The following is an 18,180-nucleotide window of genomic DNA, read 5'->3' on the forward strand; positions in this document are numbered from 1 at the left end:
CGAACTATTTAAATCTTCTTATAATATTGAAAAGAATTATTTACTTCTAATGACAGAGAATATAGCCCCTGCTGACACCTGTAAAATGTTTAATAATGAACAGACATTTTTAGTAATGAAAAAAATCATTTAAAATGTCAATATTTAATTTGTTCATAGAAAACTCTCTTCTTCTTGAACAAAAAATATATATATACATTTTTAATTGTACCAAAGTTTTATTTTTCTACATATGGAAAACACATTAGCAAAAAATGTTTTCACATATTTTTGTCCAATCTAAAATTATGTTAATGTAATAAGTTTATAATTTATTACAAACTTCTGTTCTGAGAATGTTTTAAGTATTTATCTTTCATTTCTTTATAAAATAGTTCAATAGTGGTACATAATTTAACATTATGTCCTTAATCAAAAGTTGAATAACTATACCATTACAACCAATTTATGTATACTTTCTATATAAGATATTTTTCTCTGAGCTATACTTACTCTAAAGTCTTGGACAATCTTTTTGTTTTAATTATGTATGACTGATGATTGCTGTTTGCCTGTTTGACTACCAACATATCTGCTGATGCCAAATAAATATCATTTAAAATAGATAATAAATTGACTCTTTCATTAGGAAGATAGTTCTTTTACTCTTTAATTTTAATTAGCTTTGTGTTACAAAAGTCGATAAGTTTCAATATTTCCATTTAATCTTAGAGTACATAAAATTTCATCTTTTGCATTTTTCTCCAAGAAAAATCACTGAAGTGCAAACATCCAATTTAATTTAACTAAAAATTAATTTAGATACTAAAGTATGTCCCTAATTTACTACAGATTAACAGTGGTTAAGAGTAGTTCCAGCTTTCAAGGAATACAATGCAATCAATCAATAAGCTATGGAATGTCCCATTGAATAGTACTATGTACTGTAAGCACCAGAAATCAAAAGTTCATTATCTTTAAAATGAAAGTAAGGACTCTTTGTTCCTTAAATTCCTAAGACATGTATTATTAAATTAAGGAGTCTTCAAAAAGTTCATGGAAGGACTCACATAACCTTGTAATTCAATTTTTCCATGAACTTTTGGAAGTACCCTTGTATACTCATTAGTAACTTACAAGATATTTGGAAAATATCCAATGAGCTCCCTTCCTAATTTTATGAATTTAAAAATAATGTTTGTATTAGGCTGTAGAAATCATGGGCATTATCATCATTGTCACAACACACAATTTATCAGAATTTTCTGATTCTGAAATTTATTATTGGTCCTATCAGACACAAATTTAATTTTTCCTCCCCATTTGTGATGTCCTATTTTATGATCCTCTATTCAAAAAACCTAGTGGAAAAATGCTACAATACCATATGCTCCAGAATTTAAGTGATTTATTTAATAAATTCCAAAAATTTCTTAATTTTGGATAGCATTACTTTAAAAAAAAACACATTGCTTAAATCTTGAGATTATCATTGGTGAGAATATTTTCTATCCATGCTATTGTATCATCATACTGTTATTAATATTAACATTTCTTGGGAATATAATAGTGATATTTACAGGGAATATATGTCCTCCAGCCTCACAAAATTTCTGGTGAGTGATTGATACAACACTAAAATGAACACTGAGAAACAGAGATGTGGATACCTATTTACCCTTACATGTATTTCTAGTGGAATCTGAGTAAAAATATGTTAACTAATAACAAACTATAATAACAAATTAAACATAAATTTGGATCATAACTGATACCCTCAAACTAAACATACTAAGGACTCTATTGAAACAAACAAGTATTATATAGATTATTTACTCATTTCCACAAAAGGTTTTCTATGTACTAAGCCTGTTCAAGGACCCAAGGATACAAAGGTAACTAAGGCAACAATTCAATTCTATCTTTACCAGGCCTATAGTTGGGTAGAGGTCTTTTATTATATATATATAAATACAAGGAAGGAACTTCTTATATTCACTAAAACACATTTTGTTAGATCCAAACTTTCAAAGTAGTAAGATAAATAAATTCAAAATGTAAATATAGAAATATATATTTGTATTTTGAATATACATATGTACATAAACACATATACACACATATTTACATTTTGAATATATATGTGTACATATATACATACATATGTATACATGTTTGATGTACATATGTTTGGGGATATTAAAAAATTAGCATTGCACTAAGTTTAGAGAATGAATAGAACTTGGAAATTATTGAAATTCTTAAGGAAAGTCAATTGATGAGGAAAAGATAGTCCTACAAAAGAGGGGGAAATATCAAAAGGTCCTATCCTGAAATAAAGAATAACTAATGAGATAAGACCGTAAATCATACTGGAGGGTATAAAAGTGATCACATTAACAGAGAATCTTGATTTTGGTTACTGTCAGCCAATCCCTACAATATCAATGAAGCTTTATTGTTAATATTTATAAAAATCATAATGGCTAACATTTACTTATTGTTTATTTTGTATCAGGCATGATACTGAGGAGTTCACAAACCTTATCTCATTTAATTCACACAATCTATAGGTTAGGTACCACCACTAACCTATACAGTGAGGTAACTAATCTTAATCAGTTTCCTGATCCATTTTGTTTAATGATTCAAAGAAATATACCCCTATTTTTAATGGCCCAATCTTAAGTACTCATATATAGGTACTAAAAGTAGGAAAATAATGAGTATATTAAAGAATTAAAGTATAGAAAATAATGAGTATATATAAAAGAATTTTGAAATGGCACAATATTCTTATACAGGAGAACAAAGGTGAATAGGAATGCTAATGTGAATGGAGAAAATTAATAAGAATTTACATTTTAGTCATTTTCCCATATTAACATTATGCACATTGCTTGCTACTTAAAGCTAGGTGACACAGAAAAGTCTAAATATTATCTGCTAACAATCAACTTATCATATATGTCAAATATGAGGAGAATTTTTAGATTGCTCCAGGAAAAGTCCTAAAATCAACCTACCAATTACTGAGATTAGAGACTAGAGTTATCCATTCTATGGGAGGTAGGTGGGTCAAAGAAGTTCAGAAAATGAAGTGACATAATCACAGAAATGCTATATCATTGGAGAATTATTTGCAGAAGAATTACAAATATTGTTTGCTTTGTTGGTCAAACAGACCATCAGATGGTAATTATGATGTATTCCTTGTACATATTGTCATTCCAACTAAGAAAAATGATAATGCAAGCATACAGAGAGTCCCCACTCACAATGGTTTGACTTAAAATTTTGTGACTTTATGATGGTGCAAAAGTGATACACATTCAGTAGAAGATACTGTGCTTTGAATTTTGAATTTTGATATTTTCCCAGACTAGCAATGTGTGGTAAGATATTCTCTCATGATGCTTGTTTATCCATGCAACCACAAGGATAAACAATGGATACTCCACAGGGTACTGTGTTCCTGATCTTGCCCAACTGCAGGATAATGTAAGTGTTCTGAGCAGTTTAACATAGGCTGGGCTAAGCTATGATGTTAAGTAGGTTAGGTATATTAAATGCATCTTTGACTTACAACATTTTCAGTTTATGATGGGTACATTGGTATATAACCCTATTGTAAGTTGAGAAGCATGTGTGTTGAGAATAGTGTAGTATTGTAGAAGAAACACATAATGATGTTAATTTTTTTTTTTTTTTGACCGGTAAGGGGATTGCAGCCATTGGCATGGTTTGGTCCGCACCGCGCTCAGCCAGTGAGCGCAGGGGCCATCCCTATATAGGATCCGAACCCGCAGCCTTGGCGCTGCCAGCACTGCACTCTCCCGAGTGAGCCACGGGGCCGGCCTGATGTTAAAAAGATTTTTATGCTAACAGAAGAAATGAGGAAGGAAACAAACTCTTCATAGTGTGTCAAAAACTGACAGTAAATTAAGGGGAAAATCTGTGTTGGAAGTTAAAGAGAGGATAGTATGAATGCAAAACATCTCAGATGAAGGAAAAGAGGGTCTGAGAAGTAGAAAAAAGATGCATGAGATGGTCATCCCATGTTCAGATTCTGTCTACTCTTCATAGTGTCAGAAAGGTTCCTTGAATTAAAAATAGGTAAGCTGCAGAAGTTCCTAGGATGTTTCCCTACACTGCAACAAATAGAGTAACGATTAGAATACACCAAGTGCAATATAACATGTAACAACTCCTTTAACTAGTCCTGGCCATGAGTTATTGCTATATTAAAGGAAGGAAAGGAAGTGAGCAAAGAATGGATATTGACATTGAATGAGCACCAACTGCATTCGAACAATGCTCTAGGCACATTCACATGTTATTACTAAGATTCACAATAAGTATGAAAGTGGCTACCATTTCCATTTTACAAACAAGAAAACCTAGGCTCAAAGAAACAGATAACTTTCTGTGGCCACAGAGCTAATAGCTGGTGAGGTAAAGATTCGAACAAATTTATTTATAACACACACAAAAGGTTCTAAGAATGCAGGTTGAATTAGAATGTGAATTCAATAGAAGGGAACTTTTATCATCACTGGATCTCGAACTCATAGAAAGTGTCTAGCATATCACAGGGGCTCAATAAATATATGCAGAAAATGGGAGAATGAATGTCTCAAAGAACATGATCCCTTTAGAAAAATTATGTGAGTGGAAAAAATATAAAATAAATTCCAAAAGGAAGAAAGAAAAAATAAAAATATAAATTCAAAGATCCTAGAATTTAGTAAACATTCTATACAAAGAGCAACATGAAAGATTCTATTAAGGATCTGCAATGATATAAGTCAATGCTGTTATATAAGACCATGTCTGTTATAGTCTTCTGCAGAGTCAAATGAGATAACAATAGACTGTAATGTAAAACTGATAGAATAAACATTGTGAAATGGAAAGGTGTAGGAATTCAGAGAGAAAGAACTAGAATTGAGCTAGAAAAGTTTGAAAATAGTCTTGAATGATTTGAGACAAAAATAGGACTTTATATTGGAAAAGCTTTGGATATTCATAGAAGAAGCCATAATGAAATTTACAACCTTCTTGTGTATACACATAGAGTCTATAGAGGAAGATATGTAAGCACATTTAAAAAGATTCTTAAGTTACATATCATCAGATAAAAAAAGTTTTCACTCAGGTTATACACTATATATACACACCTTCAACCAGCTAGTAGAAAAAGGCAACATGTCAAATATAGTTGATTTTATTCACTGACAGCAATTAAACATAAGACTCCATAACATATCACTTATATGTTTAATGAAATTGGAGTAAAATCATCTTTTATAGGTCCCTAATTTTTTTTTTTTTTAATCTTCCCATCTATCTTGGGAAATAATGGTGCTCAACCATCTAGGCTTCTGCACCTTTTTCAAAGGAGAACATCAAGGTGAATCAGCTGTTCATATTTACACCAGAATTAGCATTCAATTAAATAAACTAGATACTTGGAATACTAAAGCAAGCAACTGCTGCTTCTCCTTTCTGTTAAAGTGTACAGTGTACAAAAAGCTCCAGGAAATATTGTGGCTTTTTAAAAAAAGAAAAAAAAAAATGGCCATGGGCTTTGGAGACACACAAGCCTAGGATCAAATTATTGGATGTATTAAAGTTCAGAAAGTTACTCAGCTTCTATGAGATTGCTTCCCCACTGCAACCCAGAAAAATTATAGATTGCTGGGATTCACTGAAGTAACCAATATATAATACCTAACTATAAGCAATGGTCAATAGCTGATTATTTTTTCTTCTTAACAGTACCTTTTAATCATTAAGGATGAAATCATTTTTGGATGAGAGTTTTTTTAAGGATATTTATAATTTTAAGAATTCACTGATTTCCTATCTAATAAATGCTTGTGCTCATTTAATATACATGCATATATATCTAATATATATGCTAAGTACTTAGTCTCATTTAAAATAATTTCACACTTTTCCTAAAATATATAACATATCATCTTGATGTTTAACATAGTAGACTTAACGGTAGATAAAATGCAGTTGGTGCTCAATAAATATTTAATAACTGAATAAGCAATAAATTTATCAATTATTTTTATCTTTTCTTCCTATGAGATCCAAAATAATGGAAAAGTACTGGGCTTGGGGAAAAAAGAGCAAGATTTGAATTCTGGCTTAGCCATTTTCAACCTGTCCCACTTTGGTGCAGGTTACCCTACCTTTCGAAGCCTACTTGACTATAAAACTTGGAAAGCAATACCTTATTCTATATTGTTGTGAAAGTATATCATATTTTGTAGATGCTCCAGGAGTGCTAGTTGAATCTGAATCATGATGTTGATGGTTCCATCACTATGAACATAAAACATTCTGCTATGCATTTTGCAAGTATGCAGAATTACAGCAAGCATTCATACATAATTTCTGAACTTCTATTGAGTATATGGTCTATGGCAAACATGGCAACATACAGGGAATGTTCTTGCCCATACAGACTCCTTCTGAACTGTACTGCCTCCAGCATAACATACAAATGCTCTGAGGAACCATAAGAACATAACAATCCTGGATAATTATTTCTTACCCTATCCAGAATCCAAGTTGGCATTTTTTAAAAATATTCTAGCCCTCCTATGTAATATTCCAACGTTGTCATCAGTTATCAGATCTTCCATACTAAACTATGTCACAAATGTTAATCTTCACCCTCTGACTCCTTCACGGCCATTACATTGTACTTTCTCATCCCTGTTATTTCTTCTCTTCTGTCTCTTTTCATTTCTCCTTTATGTCCTCGATGTTTCATGTGACCACACAATTACATTGCTCTCTTACTTCTGGTAAGTGAATCAAATCACCATCAGTCTGTTGAGCATAAAATTTGTGGTCCCATTGTTTTTGAGTGCTCTGGATCTGCACCCTAACAGCTAAAGCCTTTTCTGATGTGTTTTTAATTCCAGATATTGAGTCATTTCAATTGTTTTGGTCTCAACAGCAAATATAAGCATGCCTATTAAATAGTATCTTTTAAAATATGCAATATATAGTCAATGAATATTGTACAGAGGGTCACAGGTAATTGGTACAGTGATTTAAATGGTGAAAAATATACTCATGTCAGTAGGTAAGTAGTGCCAGTAAATTTCAGATTCAGATTAGGAGAATAAAAGCATAATATTACTAGCTGATATAACTATAGCAATTACTATGTGTTAAATATTGTGTTAGCATTTTACATGCAATATCTCATATAATCCGTGTGGTTCTATTAGGGAGATAAGGCATTTGTTCAAGGTCATATAGCCAGTAAGTAGAGAAGCAGGATCTCAAACTCTGGTCACTCTCATTCTGGACACCTCAACACATGACCAGTGTCAATAAAACTAAAGAATCATGATAGATGATAAACTTTGTGCATAAGCCAAAGTAACTTTTCATATCTATTATTTCATATTAATGATGTAAGAGCAAAAAATTGATTAATGACATATGCTTAAGAAAAGTGGCCAATTACTCAAAGATTTATAACTTCCTTTTGTAACCTTATTTCAAAAAATAGCTCCTGGTTCCTTTGCAGGCCATAGTATAGAGTTATAGTACTACCTATCTTCTAAAATAAACATAAATGAACTAGAATTTGGAAGGAACACATACTCCTGAATGATCAACAGGATGTTAGAACTTCAATTGTACAGTTATATCACTATCCATGATGGAAAGGTTATAGGTTTAGAATTATCCCAATTACTTAATAAATTACAAGGAAATAAAATGTATTTCTTCTTGTAGTTGTATATAGTGTAATTTCTGGGCTTAATTTTATGTCATCCCAAGTGATCTAAAGTTTTAGGTAATTTGATTAGAAGTCACTAATACAGCATAACATATTTTCTCCCCTCCCTCCCTCTCTCTCTCCCATTCCTTCACTCAACATTCAGGTTTGAGCACTAACAATAGGCCAAGCACTACGTTAAGCATCAGAGATGTCATATTCTTTTTAATTGATCAATTATCCAAGATATTAAGTTGAAAAAGAGGTTATGTACAAATAAAATATATCTTCTCCCATAAGAAATATTCTGTCTATAAGATTAGGAAAACTTTATGATCCCTTTGATTTATTTATTTTATATCTCTATAAGATAGGACATAATGTCGTTGGAGAGATTATACAAACAATTCCTTCCAATTACAGCTTTATATTCACAATATCTCCTAAATCCATTTCATATCTCTAAATTCAATTTAGTTGCATGAGGAAAGGGGTTTCCGAAGACAAAAGAACACGCATTTCCCATAGCCTTTTAAGTCATCCTAAATCTTTGCATGCTTTATGGCAGTAGCCACAGCTTTAAAATAAAATTAAAAATATTTTTTAAACCCTATCATGTAGCATGAACATGGGCAATAGACCTGTGTCTAAAGGACTTAGTGAAATTCAGTAAAGAACAATTTAGTTCCGGACTAAAAAGGGTTACAAACATCTTCCTTAAACTGAGCAAATTACCAGCTATTTGGAAAGTACAATGTATTGGCTGCTGTTCAAAAGAACTATACTTAAAACTGGCAACACTGCCAAATTCCTCCTTTCCTCTATTCCCCTTTTCTTAGAGAAAGTGTTTAAGAAACCTGTACCCATGCAGCTGATTTCTTAAGAGCATCAAAGGTCCTGTGTAAGGATTCAGAACTTGATATGGCTTAGAAACCACTACACTAATAGATAACCTCCTCAACATTATAAATCAAAGCCATATGACCATATTAAAATTCTATCAGCTAGTACCAATACCCTGTAGTTTTTAAAGAACTGTTGACCTACTTCTTGGAGATAGGTAGGATGATACAAAAGTTCTGCTCTGATTTGGTGGATGTAGCTACTTTTCACAATTGAGAGTTAGTCATCCATAGCAATAGCCAGTTCTCTCTACCTCTGTATCCATATTGATTTTATTTAATTGAAGTCAGGAGAAAGAAAAGGAGCTTCCATGAGTTGAAGTAGAAACAGAAAAAAATATTAAAATATTAAATACATTATGCTATTTTGAACTGTCCCTGTTATCTGCTGATTACGACTCTGAAGAGTAAAAGCCTTCCTATATAATTTAAAATCTTGTATCTCCTTAAAATTGTAACTACATCTCAAAATCTTAAAACTAGACCACTGCATTTCAAACTTTTTCTGCTGAAACCCGCAGTAAGAAATACATCTGAAATCTTGATACAGAGCGCACACAAATACACACACATACGCCCTTAAATATACACAAAAGTTTAATCAAATTATACTTACCTTTATTATGTACAATGTGTATTTGGTACACTTTATTTTAAAAATACCTTTAGTACCAGTATATTTTTTTCAAGATCCACTAGTAGATTGTGTCCTGCAATTTAAAGACATTAAATGTTTCCAATATATTTGTCTTAACCCACTGAAACTTCTGTAGGACTTACTTAAGGCAGAGATTGTTAATATATGGATCTTGATTTGATCATCACATATTGTACACAAATACCAATAGCCAACTCTGTACCCCCAAAATATGTATAATCAATTATGTTTCAATTTTTAATAATTTTAAAAGATAATATAAATCTTTCCATGAAAAAAATAGTTACTATAAGCATGAAAATCCAACACAGTATTAAAGATATTACAACTACCAAAATGTGAAACAATTAACTAAAAAACAAATACATTTATTCCTCCTTTTTCCTTCCATTGAATCATTAAATCAAAAATTAGTGAATGTTGGCCTAATATATGCAATGTTCTGTGCCAAGACCCTAGGGATAGGTGAACAAGAGTGATAGTGCTTATAAAACAGGTGTTTTTCCATTCAAAACCAATACAGCAAAGAACAGAAAGTACATTTTGGCAAAATATCAAAAAACTTCTATTATTTAATTTCTTCAAAATCTTGTAAATTATAGCATTTTTTCTGTAATAGTGGAGTAATTAAAATCCAATTTGATAAGATTATGCCTGTCGGGGAAAAATAAATCCTAGATCTTACTCTCTAGTAGTATGAGAAGTTCTCGTTTCCACTGGTTAATTTGAAATGCATAAAATATCTGACAAAATAAAACGTGATCCAATTTAAAATTTCCTTTAGAAAAGCAAAGAAGCAGGTAGTATGATATTCCTAGGGAAAAACAGAGCAGCAAATTGTATTTTCTCCTATACATATAAAGTATCAATGATGATCTCTAATGGATCAGCAAGCTTTGAGAAAGATGTAATGGCAGAAAACAAGAATTTCAACTTTCGTTCCAATTCAAAAATCCTCTTTGGAGCATCCCTGAAAGAGGGTCATTTCATTAATGATGATTTAAATTAAAATTTTCCTGCAAAATTATGGAGAAATATACCAAAAGTTGGATTTGATGGTGACTGTGGAACCCAACATCCACCTAAATGTCTTTCAGAAAATGTTCTGTAGAAGTTAGAGGGAAGGTCACCATATCATCTAATACTCAGTTAAGGAGAGTACAAAAGAAAAAAAAAATCACATTTGAAGCTTCTCTTAGTTCTATGTAAGTCATGTGATATCTATAATGTCCTAATTTATGCCATTTTGAAACAGGTTATGGTAGAAAAATGATCCGATTTCTAATCAAAAGATTCCATTGGTTTGAGAGAAATATTCCTACAATAGTCAAATACTCAAATCACAAGCATCTTTATGGTCATATACTTCATAAGAAACTAGAAACTTTGATTAGCTCCTCAGGTATTAAGCTTCATAAAAGAAAGACCTTTAATTCCTATTGATTTCAATAGGCAACACTGTAGGAATTATCTTGGCATTCTGATCACATATCCACAAGCAGGGTTTAGTCCTTTTTCTCTTTTGCTCAGTCAAAAAAGAACACAGTATTAGTGAATATTGTCAATATATATTCATCCACTTCTTTATTTTTCATACATAGCGACAGTATATATTTTCTATTGAAATTCTTTATTCAATTGTATATTAATATTTATACAATTGGTTTATTATTCTCACCATAATTTGTATTTGTGTATATATATATATATATATATATATATATATATATATATAAAACCCAATGTATCCATCTTTTTTCTTGCTTTTTTTTTTTTGTAATATGCCTCAGTGCTGTTATAGTTAACTTCAATGCATTTATCTTTAAACGACTATTACATCCAGTGCTAGTAAGCAACATTTATGGTGCCATGGGCAAAACTGTCTTTCAATCAAATATAACTAACATCAGTGAAACTATTACTTTTCAACAACTACCAGTCAGAGTTCTACAAGCCACACTTAAAACATTCTGTATATTTAAAACAGAGAGGATTTAATGCACTTAATTTATCATAAAGGGGATGGAATCACTGAGAAGCCAAACAGGTGATGGGGAGATAACCCAGTGGTTAGTAACAGCAGGAAGCCACTACTGCTCCTAGATGAGAGGAATAAAGCGATAAGTCCATAAACAGAAGCCTAGGAGCTAGTCATCAGGTAGAAGCTGGAACAAAAACCTTCAAGGAGGAGATGTCAAGACACTGCTGGACCCTGCCCAAAACAGTAAAGGTAAGAAATATACTGGCCTCTCATTTGTCATGTCCTCCTGTCTCTCAAAACTTCTATTGGCCAACCACAGCCTAAAGACCATTGATATGGAAGACTGAGAAATGCAGTCTGAGTGATTAGCTCTCTCCCCTTTACCCAATATCATAGAATAGCTGAAGGATGAAGGGTGGATCTGGTCAACCAGGCACAGAACTAACATAGACCATGATGTGAACATTTCTCTAAATTCTTTAGAAGTCAGGTATTGCAGAATTAATTTATTCCATAGAGCTGTTTAGTTGTAAAGACAATCTTTTTAAAACAGGTAGTTCATCAACATGCAGTATTCAAAGATTTATACAACCACATGGGCTTTTCAATTCTGAACTAAATAGATTGGACAAAAATAAATTTATCTAGAAAATATAAAAATACTATGTTGTACTTTCATTAGTAAGGATTATATATTAATAAACCAAGTCATATATTATGCTAACAGAACAGTTCTGCAAATAACTACAGGTAACATTTAGCATTTTATTCCATATTCTGGATCATAACTTTCCAGATTGACTCACATAACAATCTATTATCCCTTCCTTTTTTAAGAAGGAAGAACTCTCAAAAAAAATTTTTTTTTTTTTTTTTTGTGACCGGCAAGGGGATTGCAACCCTTGGCTTGGTGTCAGCCGCACCGGGCTCAGCCAGTGAGCGCACCGGCCATCCCTATATAGGATCCGAACCCGCGGTCTTGGCGCTCCCAGCGCCGTTGCACTCCTAGCGCCACGCTCTCCCGAGTGAGCCACAGGGTCGGCCCTCAAAAATTTTAAAATATTTATTCAATGACACTATTTAATAAGCATATCAGTTTTCAGATAATGTCTTAATGTTCTAAATTGAAAATGCCTATATAGTTGAACAGTGTATTTGGAATGTGGGATGCATCAATTTGTAGGAATAACTCAATAAACAATGTGAGACTCTTCAATAATATTCCAAAAGTAAAGCATAATTGATTTTTATAGCTATTGGTAATTCTACATTTTCATACCTCTACTTTATTGTAACTACTAGCATGCATTTCAAACTAAAACTAGTTAATATAACCTAATCGAAGGGCGAAATGTATTGGACAAATAGGCTGAGAAGTAATATATACTTGTCATATCCATTTATAAATCTACTTGCAAAACTTTTGTGGCTTCCAATGGTATAGAAATATACTCTCTGCTCTAGGCAAAAGTCCTCCTCAGTACAACATCATAGTAGGATATTATATAACTTTCATTCAAATCCATAGCAATAAAATGACAAAGCTGTGTTTGACTTTGCTAAGGTAAAAGAAGATATCACGATTAAGAAAACAATCTCTTTTCCTTCCCTCGATTAAAGCATGACAAGTAGCTAATAAGATAGTGTGAATTCACATCAGGAAGGTGACTAAAAATGTACAAAATTCATACAGAAGTTTTGAGTGAGAAACAGGATAAAAAATTAGCTCAAAAATGACATGTATTTTAAAAACATACAGGCACTAGGAGGATATAAATAAGGATATTAAACATTTTTGGCATATTTACATAATAGTATTTGTTAATAGGGTGAGAATAAAACAGTTGATTCACATTAAAGAAACTGCAAAATTAAAAACAAAAAACAAAAAAAAACAGTCATGTTCCCCTTGATTCTCCAGGTCTAGAAACACTAGGTCCTGAAGCATGACCAATGTGGTTCTAGCATCACCTGTTTTCTGCTATGATACCCCATGACACATGAACTCAGAACTTTCATGAACTACTGTTGAAAAAATTAATGTTTCTATACACACATTAACAAGTTTTGTTAGGAATAAATTACTATACTTATAAAACGTAGTTGCAATCAAAGTCTACATTTAATAAGTTAATGAAAACATTTGTGTTTATAGCAAATTACAATGTATGTTAGACATTCATGCTTTTACTTACACCTAAAGTTTAAGGGCAATATTATACGTTACTATATTAAATATATACATCATTAAATATTTTATCAAGAAGAATATCAAGAATATCAAGAATAGTAGAAGGGAATCCTTCAGAGATACAGCAGTGAATAACATAATTAGAAGCAAGGGACATCTTGACATTTAATATATAGTTTCCCTAACCTTAAAAGGCAAAGTTAAAATGATAAAGACGTTAAAATTAGTAAATGGAATTTCATTATAAGTCCTCTATGTAAGCTAAACAGAGAAGATGATTTACAAAATGATGTATGTATTTAGTAGATAACAATAAAATTCCTTTGTTTATTATAACTCCACTTAAAGAAAGTTTTGTTTTTCTTTATTCTCTTCTCAAAAACAGATATTCCGGCACTTAGGAGACAGAAATCATTTGACCTTTAAACTTCTGTTTCATTAATGCAAGCATAAGCAACAGAGTCATTGACTGGCATGTTTGCACTTTCAGGCCTTTAACACTTAAAGTTATTTGATAACTGTTATGCCACTATTTGCTTTTTATTAGAGTCACTTTGAGAAATATGTTACATTAAAAATAGAATATATTGTGTAAAGCTTGATACATGGTATCATGTAATTCAGTTAAGTGTTCTCTAGAGCACTCAATTCATGTATTTTTATGGGAAGGGGAAGTAAGTTTGAAGGGCAGATTTTTGTTTTGTTTTCTAATAAATTAGATAACAGCATCAAATATGATTTTAAGTATACAAGGACAAAACAAAATATAGCTCTATGATGATACTTTTGATGAAAAATATGTCACCTGAACTGCCCACACTCAATTAGTCCTTAAGCTCTATTTGTACTGGTCTATGAACACAGCAAATACCAGCTGCAGGAGAAGAGTAAAGAAAAATAACTGACACCATTTAACACTTTTTCATGGAGAATTTCTTCTAAATAAATATGTGAAATTAGTTAAGAACCTATGGACAATATAATAATTCCAACAACTGGATACCTCCTAGAGAATTATAGAATTACTATAAGCAAATTGCTTTGAGTAAAAAGCGATACAGATCAAATTTCTGTTTCATATGACCATAAATGATTGTTTATTAAAAAACTAAAAACTAATTGGTTAGAAACATCATTGAGAAGAGACAGATTCTATTTTCTTTAAGAATTTGAAAAGTCAAAAGTTTCTTAAAATAAGATCTTCCAAAACTCAGGAGACAGCATATAAATGAATGAGGTACAGTACAAACAAAGTAAACAACGACTGCACCAAACCAATAACACTGGAAAGATATTGTCTACACATGAGAGAAGCTTCACTGTTGGAAGTAATGAGTGAATTAAATATAGGTCTCCTGGAAGTAGAACATGGGTCCAGCTATTTTAATTAACCATAGCATTTATTTTAATTAACCATAGTAATCATTAGGAAACCAAAATCCAAGATATATCATAAAAAGTCAAGCAGTCTGCCAAATCCTTAAGGATGAAAATGGCAATGCTCTACAAATAAGCAACATGCTGCTACAAATATATATATAGTAACTCCCATGACATGCTTTCAGCTTCTGGAGATAGTGTTTTGTCCTTGCCACTGTTGTTCAAACTTCTAAAACAAATATAATACAAAGAGTAAACATAGGTTTAATTTATGTACTTTGTGTGACAAAGAGTTCATTGCTGTTACCGGCAATAAAAAGTTAATTTACTATGTGATTACAAAAATATTTGTTAACTCTTGTATACACTCAGTGGCATTTTGTATTCACCACAAAGATAACATATATTATAGAAATATGTTAATAGTTTATATAAGAAATTATAATAGTTTTCCACACAAATTTGGACTCATAAGCACGTTTCAAAAAGTATAAGTCATATACCACACCCACATCATTAAATTTAAAATACATTGCATGGTTCAGGCAGAAACATATCCCACTCTCTTTCATGTTAGACATGCCATCTACACTGTTTTGTGCAATCCATACTTATAAGCCAACTACCACCCAGTGGAGAGAAAGAATATCTTTCAGAGAGATTTGAGGTGTACGTCAGGTGGGAGGCGGAGAAGGGAGGGCGATGGGAAACGAAGGAATATAAGGGCGTTTAGATTTGTTTAGATCTAAGCACTGCTGATCATCAATTTATGTTTTCATAAGAGACGAAATGTTTCCAGCAGCTCACTCTGCAATGTTGCTTAGGGGTAGAATCAGGCTATGGACGTTCATTAATGGCAAACCATTTCAATGCTCAACCTTAGGGGGGAAGGGGAAGAAGGGAGAGTGAGGAAAGGAAGTAAAACTGAAGATGGAACAAGGGAGTAAGGGAGGAAGGAAGAGGAGATAGAAACAGAGAGAGACAGAGACACAGAGAGAGAGGCGGTGTGTACACGTGTGAGTGACAGTGAGAGAATCTGAACGTGAAAGTGGTTGTTGGAGCAGGGAGATGCCAGCGTGCGTGAGGATGTGACAGAGTATGTGAGGAAGTGTGTGGATGAAAATGAGACTGATGAGGGTGAGGAAATGGCACTGGAGCGGGGAAGTGGGAACATGCATGTGTGTGACAGGGATTTGAAAGGGTATGGGGAAAGAGATGAAGTTAAAAGAGGGAAGACAAGACACAGAATTAGGGACAGCAGTGAGGACGAAAGAACGGGGAAAAGGAAACGGGTGGAGAGAGGAGGAAAGTGGGTCGAATACGAGGATCTGAAATTAGAGCGGTGAAGACAAAAAGCAGGATAAAATATGAGAAGAAAATAAAAAAGGAGGAAGGAACAGAGGGAAGATTTAAAAGGGATAAAAAGAAGCAATGGAGGGAAAAGAGTAAAAAAGCAGGTGGAGAAAACGGAAAAAGAGAAAGAAGACAAGGGAGAAGGGAGAAGGCGGTAAAAGGAAAGCTGAAAAGCAAGAAATTGAGCCTAAGTGTCCGAGTGAGAGGGAAAACAAATGGGAGCAGAGAGCCAGCAGTTTGAAAAAGTCGCTTATGCTGGAGTAAAATAGAAGCAAACCTGATAAACTTGTCACACTCTCCAAGAGTACCCCATGACCGTAAAATAGAGACCTTGTGAATTGAGTTTCAAAGTGGCACCTGCCCCTCCTTCTAAACCTGACACTTCACTCATCCCCGGGCTACTAGGCGTTCCAACAAAGTGCTTTAGCATCACCAGTCCAGCTCGCTACCTGCCCCAGCATAAAGGGGCCAGGGTTCCGGGAAGCATCAGCACCTGGAGTTCTTGAGTTGTGGTCTTTTGATGGTGGGCACCACCACAGTATTACAGCGTCGTTTAAAAAGAAGGCAAAGAAGATGGAAAGAGAGACAGAAAGATAGACTAAGACAAGTACGAAAAGCACGCCGTTCTTCCTACCTAAGCACCGCCGTGTCCCCTTTCCTGACCATCATGTTGTCCACGGCCGCCCAGGGAAAGTCCACACTCTGTCCAGCCGGGAGGCAGGAGGGTAGCAGGCAGCACAGGCTGAGGAGCACCGCCGCCAGCCACTGGTTCGAGCAACAAGCGCCCTGCACCAACAGCATCATGTCCATCCCTGCTAGGGCTGCTCACTCTCCAGCAGCTTTCAGCTCGCACTCCCCCACCCCCTGGTGCTGGCGAGTCTTCCCAGGAACCAGGCGGCGCGCCACAGGATTTTTCCCCCCCCCCCTTTTTTTTTCTTTTTTCTTTTTCTTTTCTTTCTTTCTTTCTTTTTTTTTTTTTTAGTGGGTGGGTTGCTTTTCTTTCTTTTCCCCCTCCTAGTTGTTGGGTGTTGTTTCTCTGTCTCTCTCTTTTGGCCTCCCCTCCTCCTCTTCGTTGTCCCTCCCTCCCTCCCCTCCCACCCCCTGGCACCACACTACACCTCCTCTTGGTTGCTTTTGGCCGAGTCCGGAGTGTGTCTAATTCTCCGGCGGCTCGCACACCATCTAGCGTGGAGGCGAGCGCGCGGGTGAGTGAGGGAGGAGGCGCGGCGGAGGCAGGGCGAGCGGCGGCAGCGGCTGCAATCGCAGCAGCAGCAGCAGCAGCAGGAACAGCAGCAGCAACAGCAACAGCAGCAGCAGCAGCAGCAGAAGCAGCGCGGGGCGCAGCGGCGGCCGCCGGCCCCGGGCTCTCGCGCGTTGCCAAGCGGCCGTTTCCTTAGCAACCCCGCCCGGGGACTGGGGATGGAGCAGGGAGGGAGGGAAAATAAGAAAAAAGGAAAAGAAAAAAGAACGAAAACGGGGGGAAAATATCAGGAAAAGGCATATCACAATTATGCAAACAGAGGCGGAAGGAAAGAGGCACCGTAGACTGAAGGCTTCCCTTACTGTCGTTAGCGCGAGAGGGATGCTTTGCTAGAAAAGTCTGCGTGTCGGGGCTGGGGGGGCTGTGGTGAAGCGAGCTGAAAGGCGCTTTGCTTTCCCTCTCGGTGCGTTTTACCTCTTGAGGTACTGTAAGTTTACAGTCCTCCAAGTTATGGTCGGCGCCATCATGACGCCAGCACTGAGTTGTTTTTTCTGTTTCTTTTAAATCTCGCCTGGAAGGCCGCGCTACGATGAACAAGCAGCCAACTAGTTCTCTTTTTACCTCTTTAGGGAATTGGTAGGGATGGTAGCGGGCAGCTGCTTTCTGCGGGGACACCAGGGGGTGCCAGGCCTTGCGGTAGAGCAGCTTGCGTGTCTGCTGGGTCAGCCAGTCCGCACGGGAGTATGCCCCCCACCCCAGCCCTCTGTGCGTGCTGA

The 18,180-nt window shown here is 34.7% G+C and overlaps 1 protein-coding gene across 1 annotated transcript in view; it reads right to left on the reverse strand.

Moving 5' to 3' along the window:
• Nucleotides 1-17,013, reverse strand: part of NEGR1 (neuronal growth regulator 1) — an 847,674-nt gene extending 830,661 nt beyond the window's left edge. Inside the window, exon 1 of the mRNA XM_063106484.1 lies at nt 16,838-17,013. Coding sequence (XP_062962554.1) covers nt 16,838-17,013 — 176 coding nt within the window. The remainder of the gene's footprint in view (nt 1-16,837) is intronic.
• Between the last annotated feature and the right edge of the window lie 1,167 nt (nt 17,014-18,180).

The sequence above is a fragment of the Cynocephalus volans genome, chromosome 8 (genome assembly GCF_027409185.1).
Source record: "Cynocephalus volans isolate mCynVol1 chromosome 8, mCynVol1.pri, whole genome shotgun sequence".
NCBI classification, from domain to species: Eukaryota; Metazoa; Chordata; class Mammalia; order Dermoptera; family Cynocephalidae; genus Cynocephalus; species Cynocephalus volans.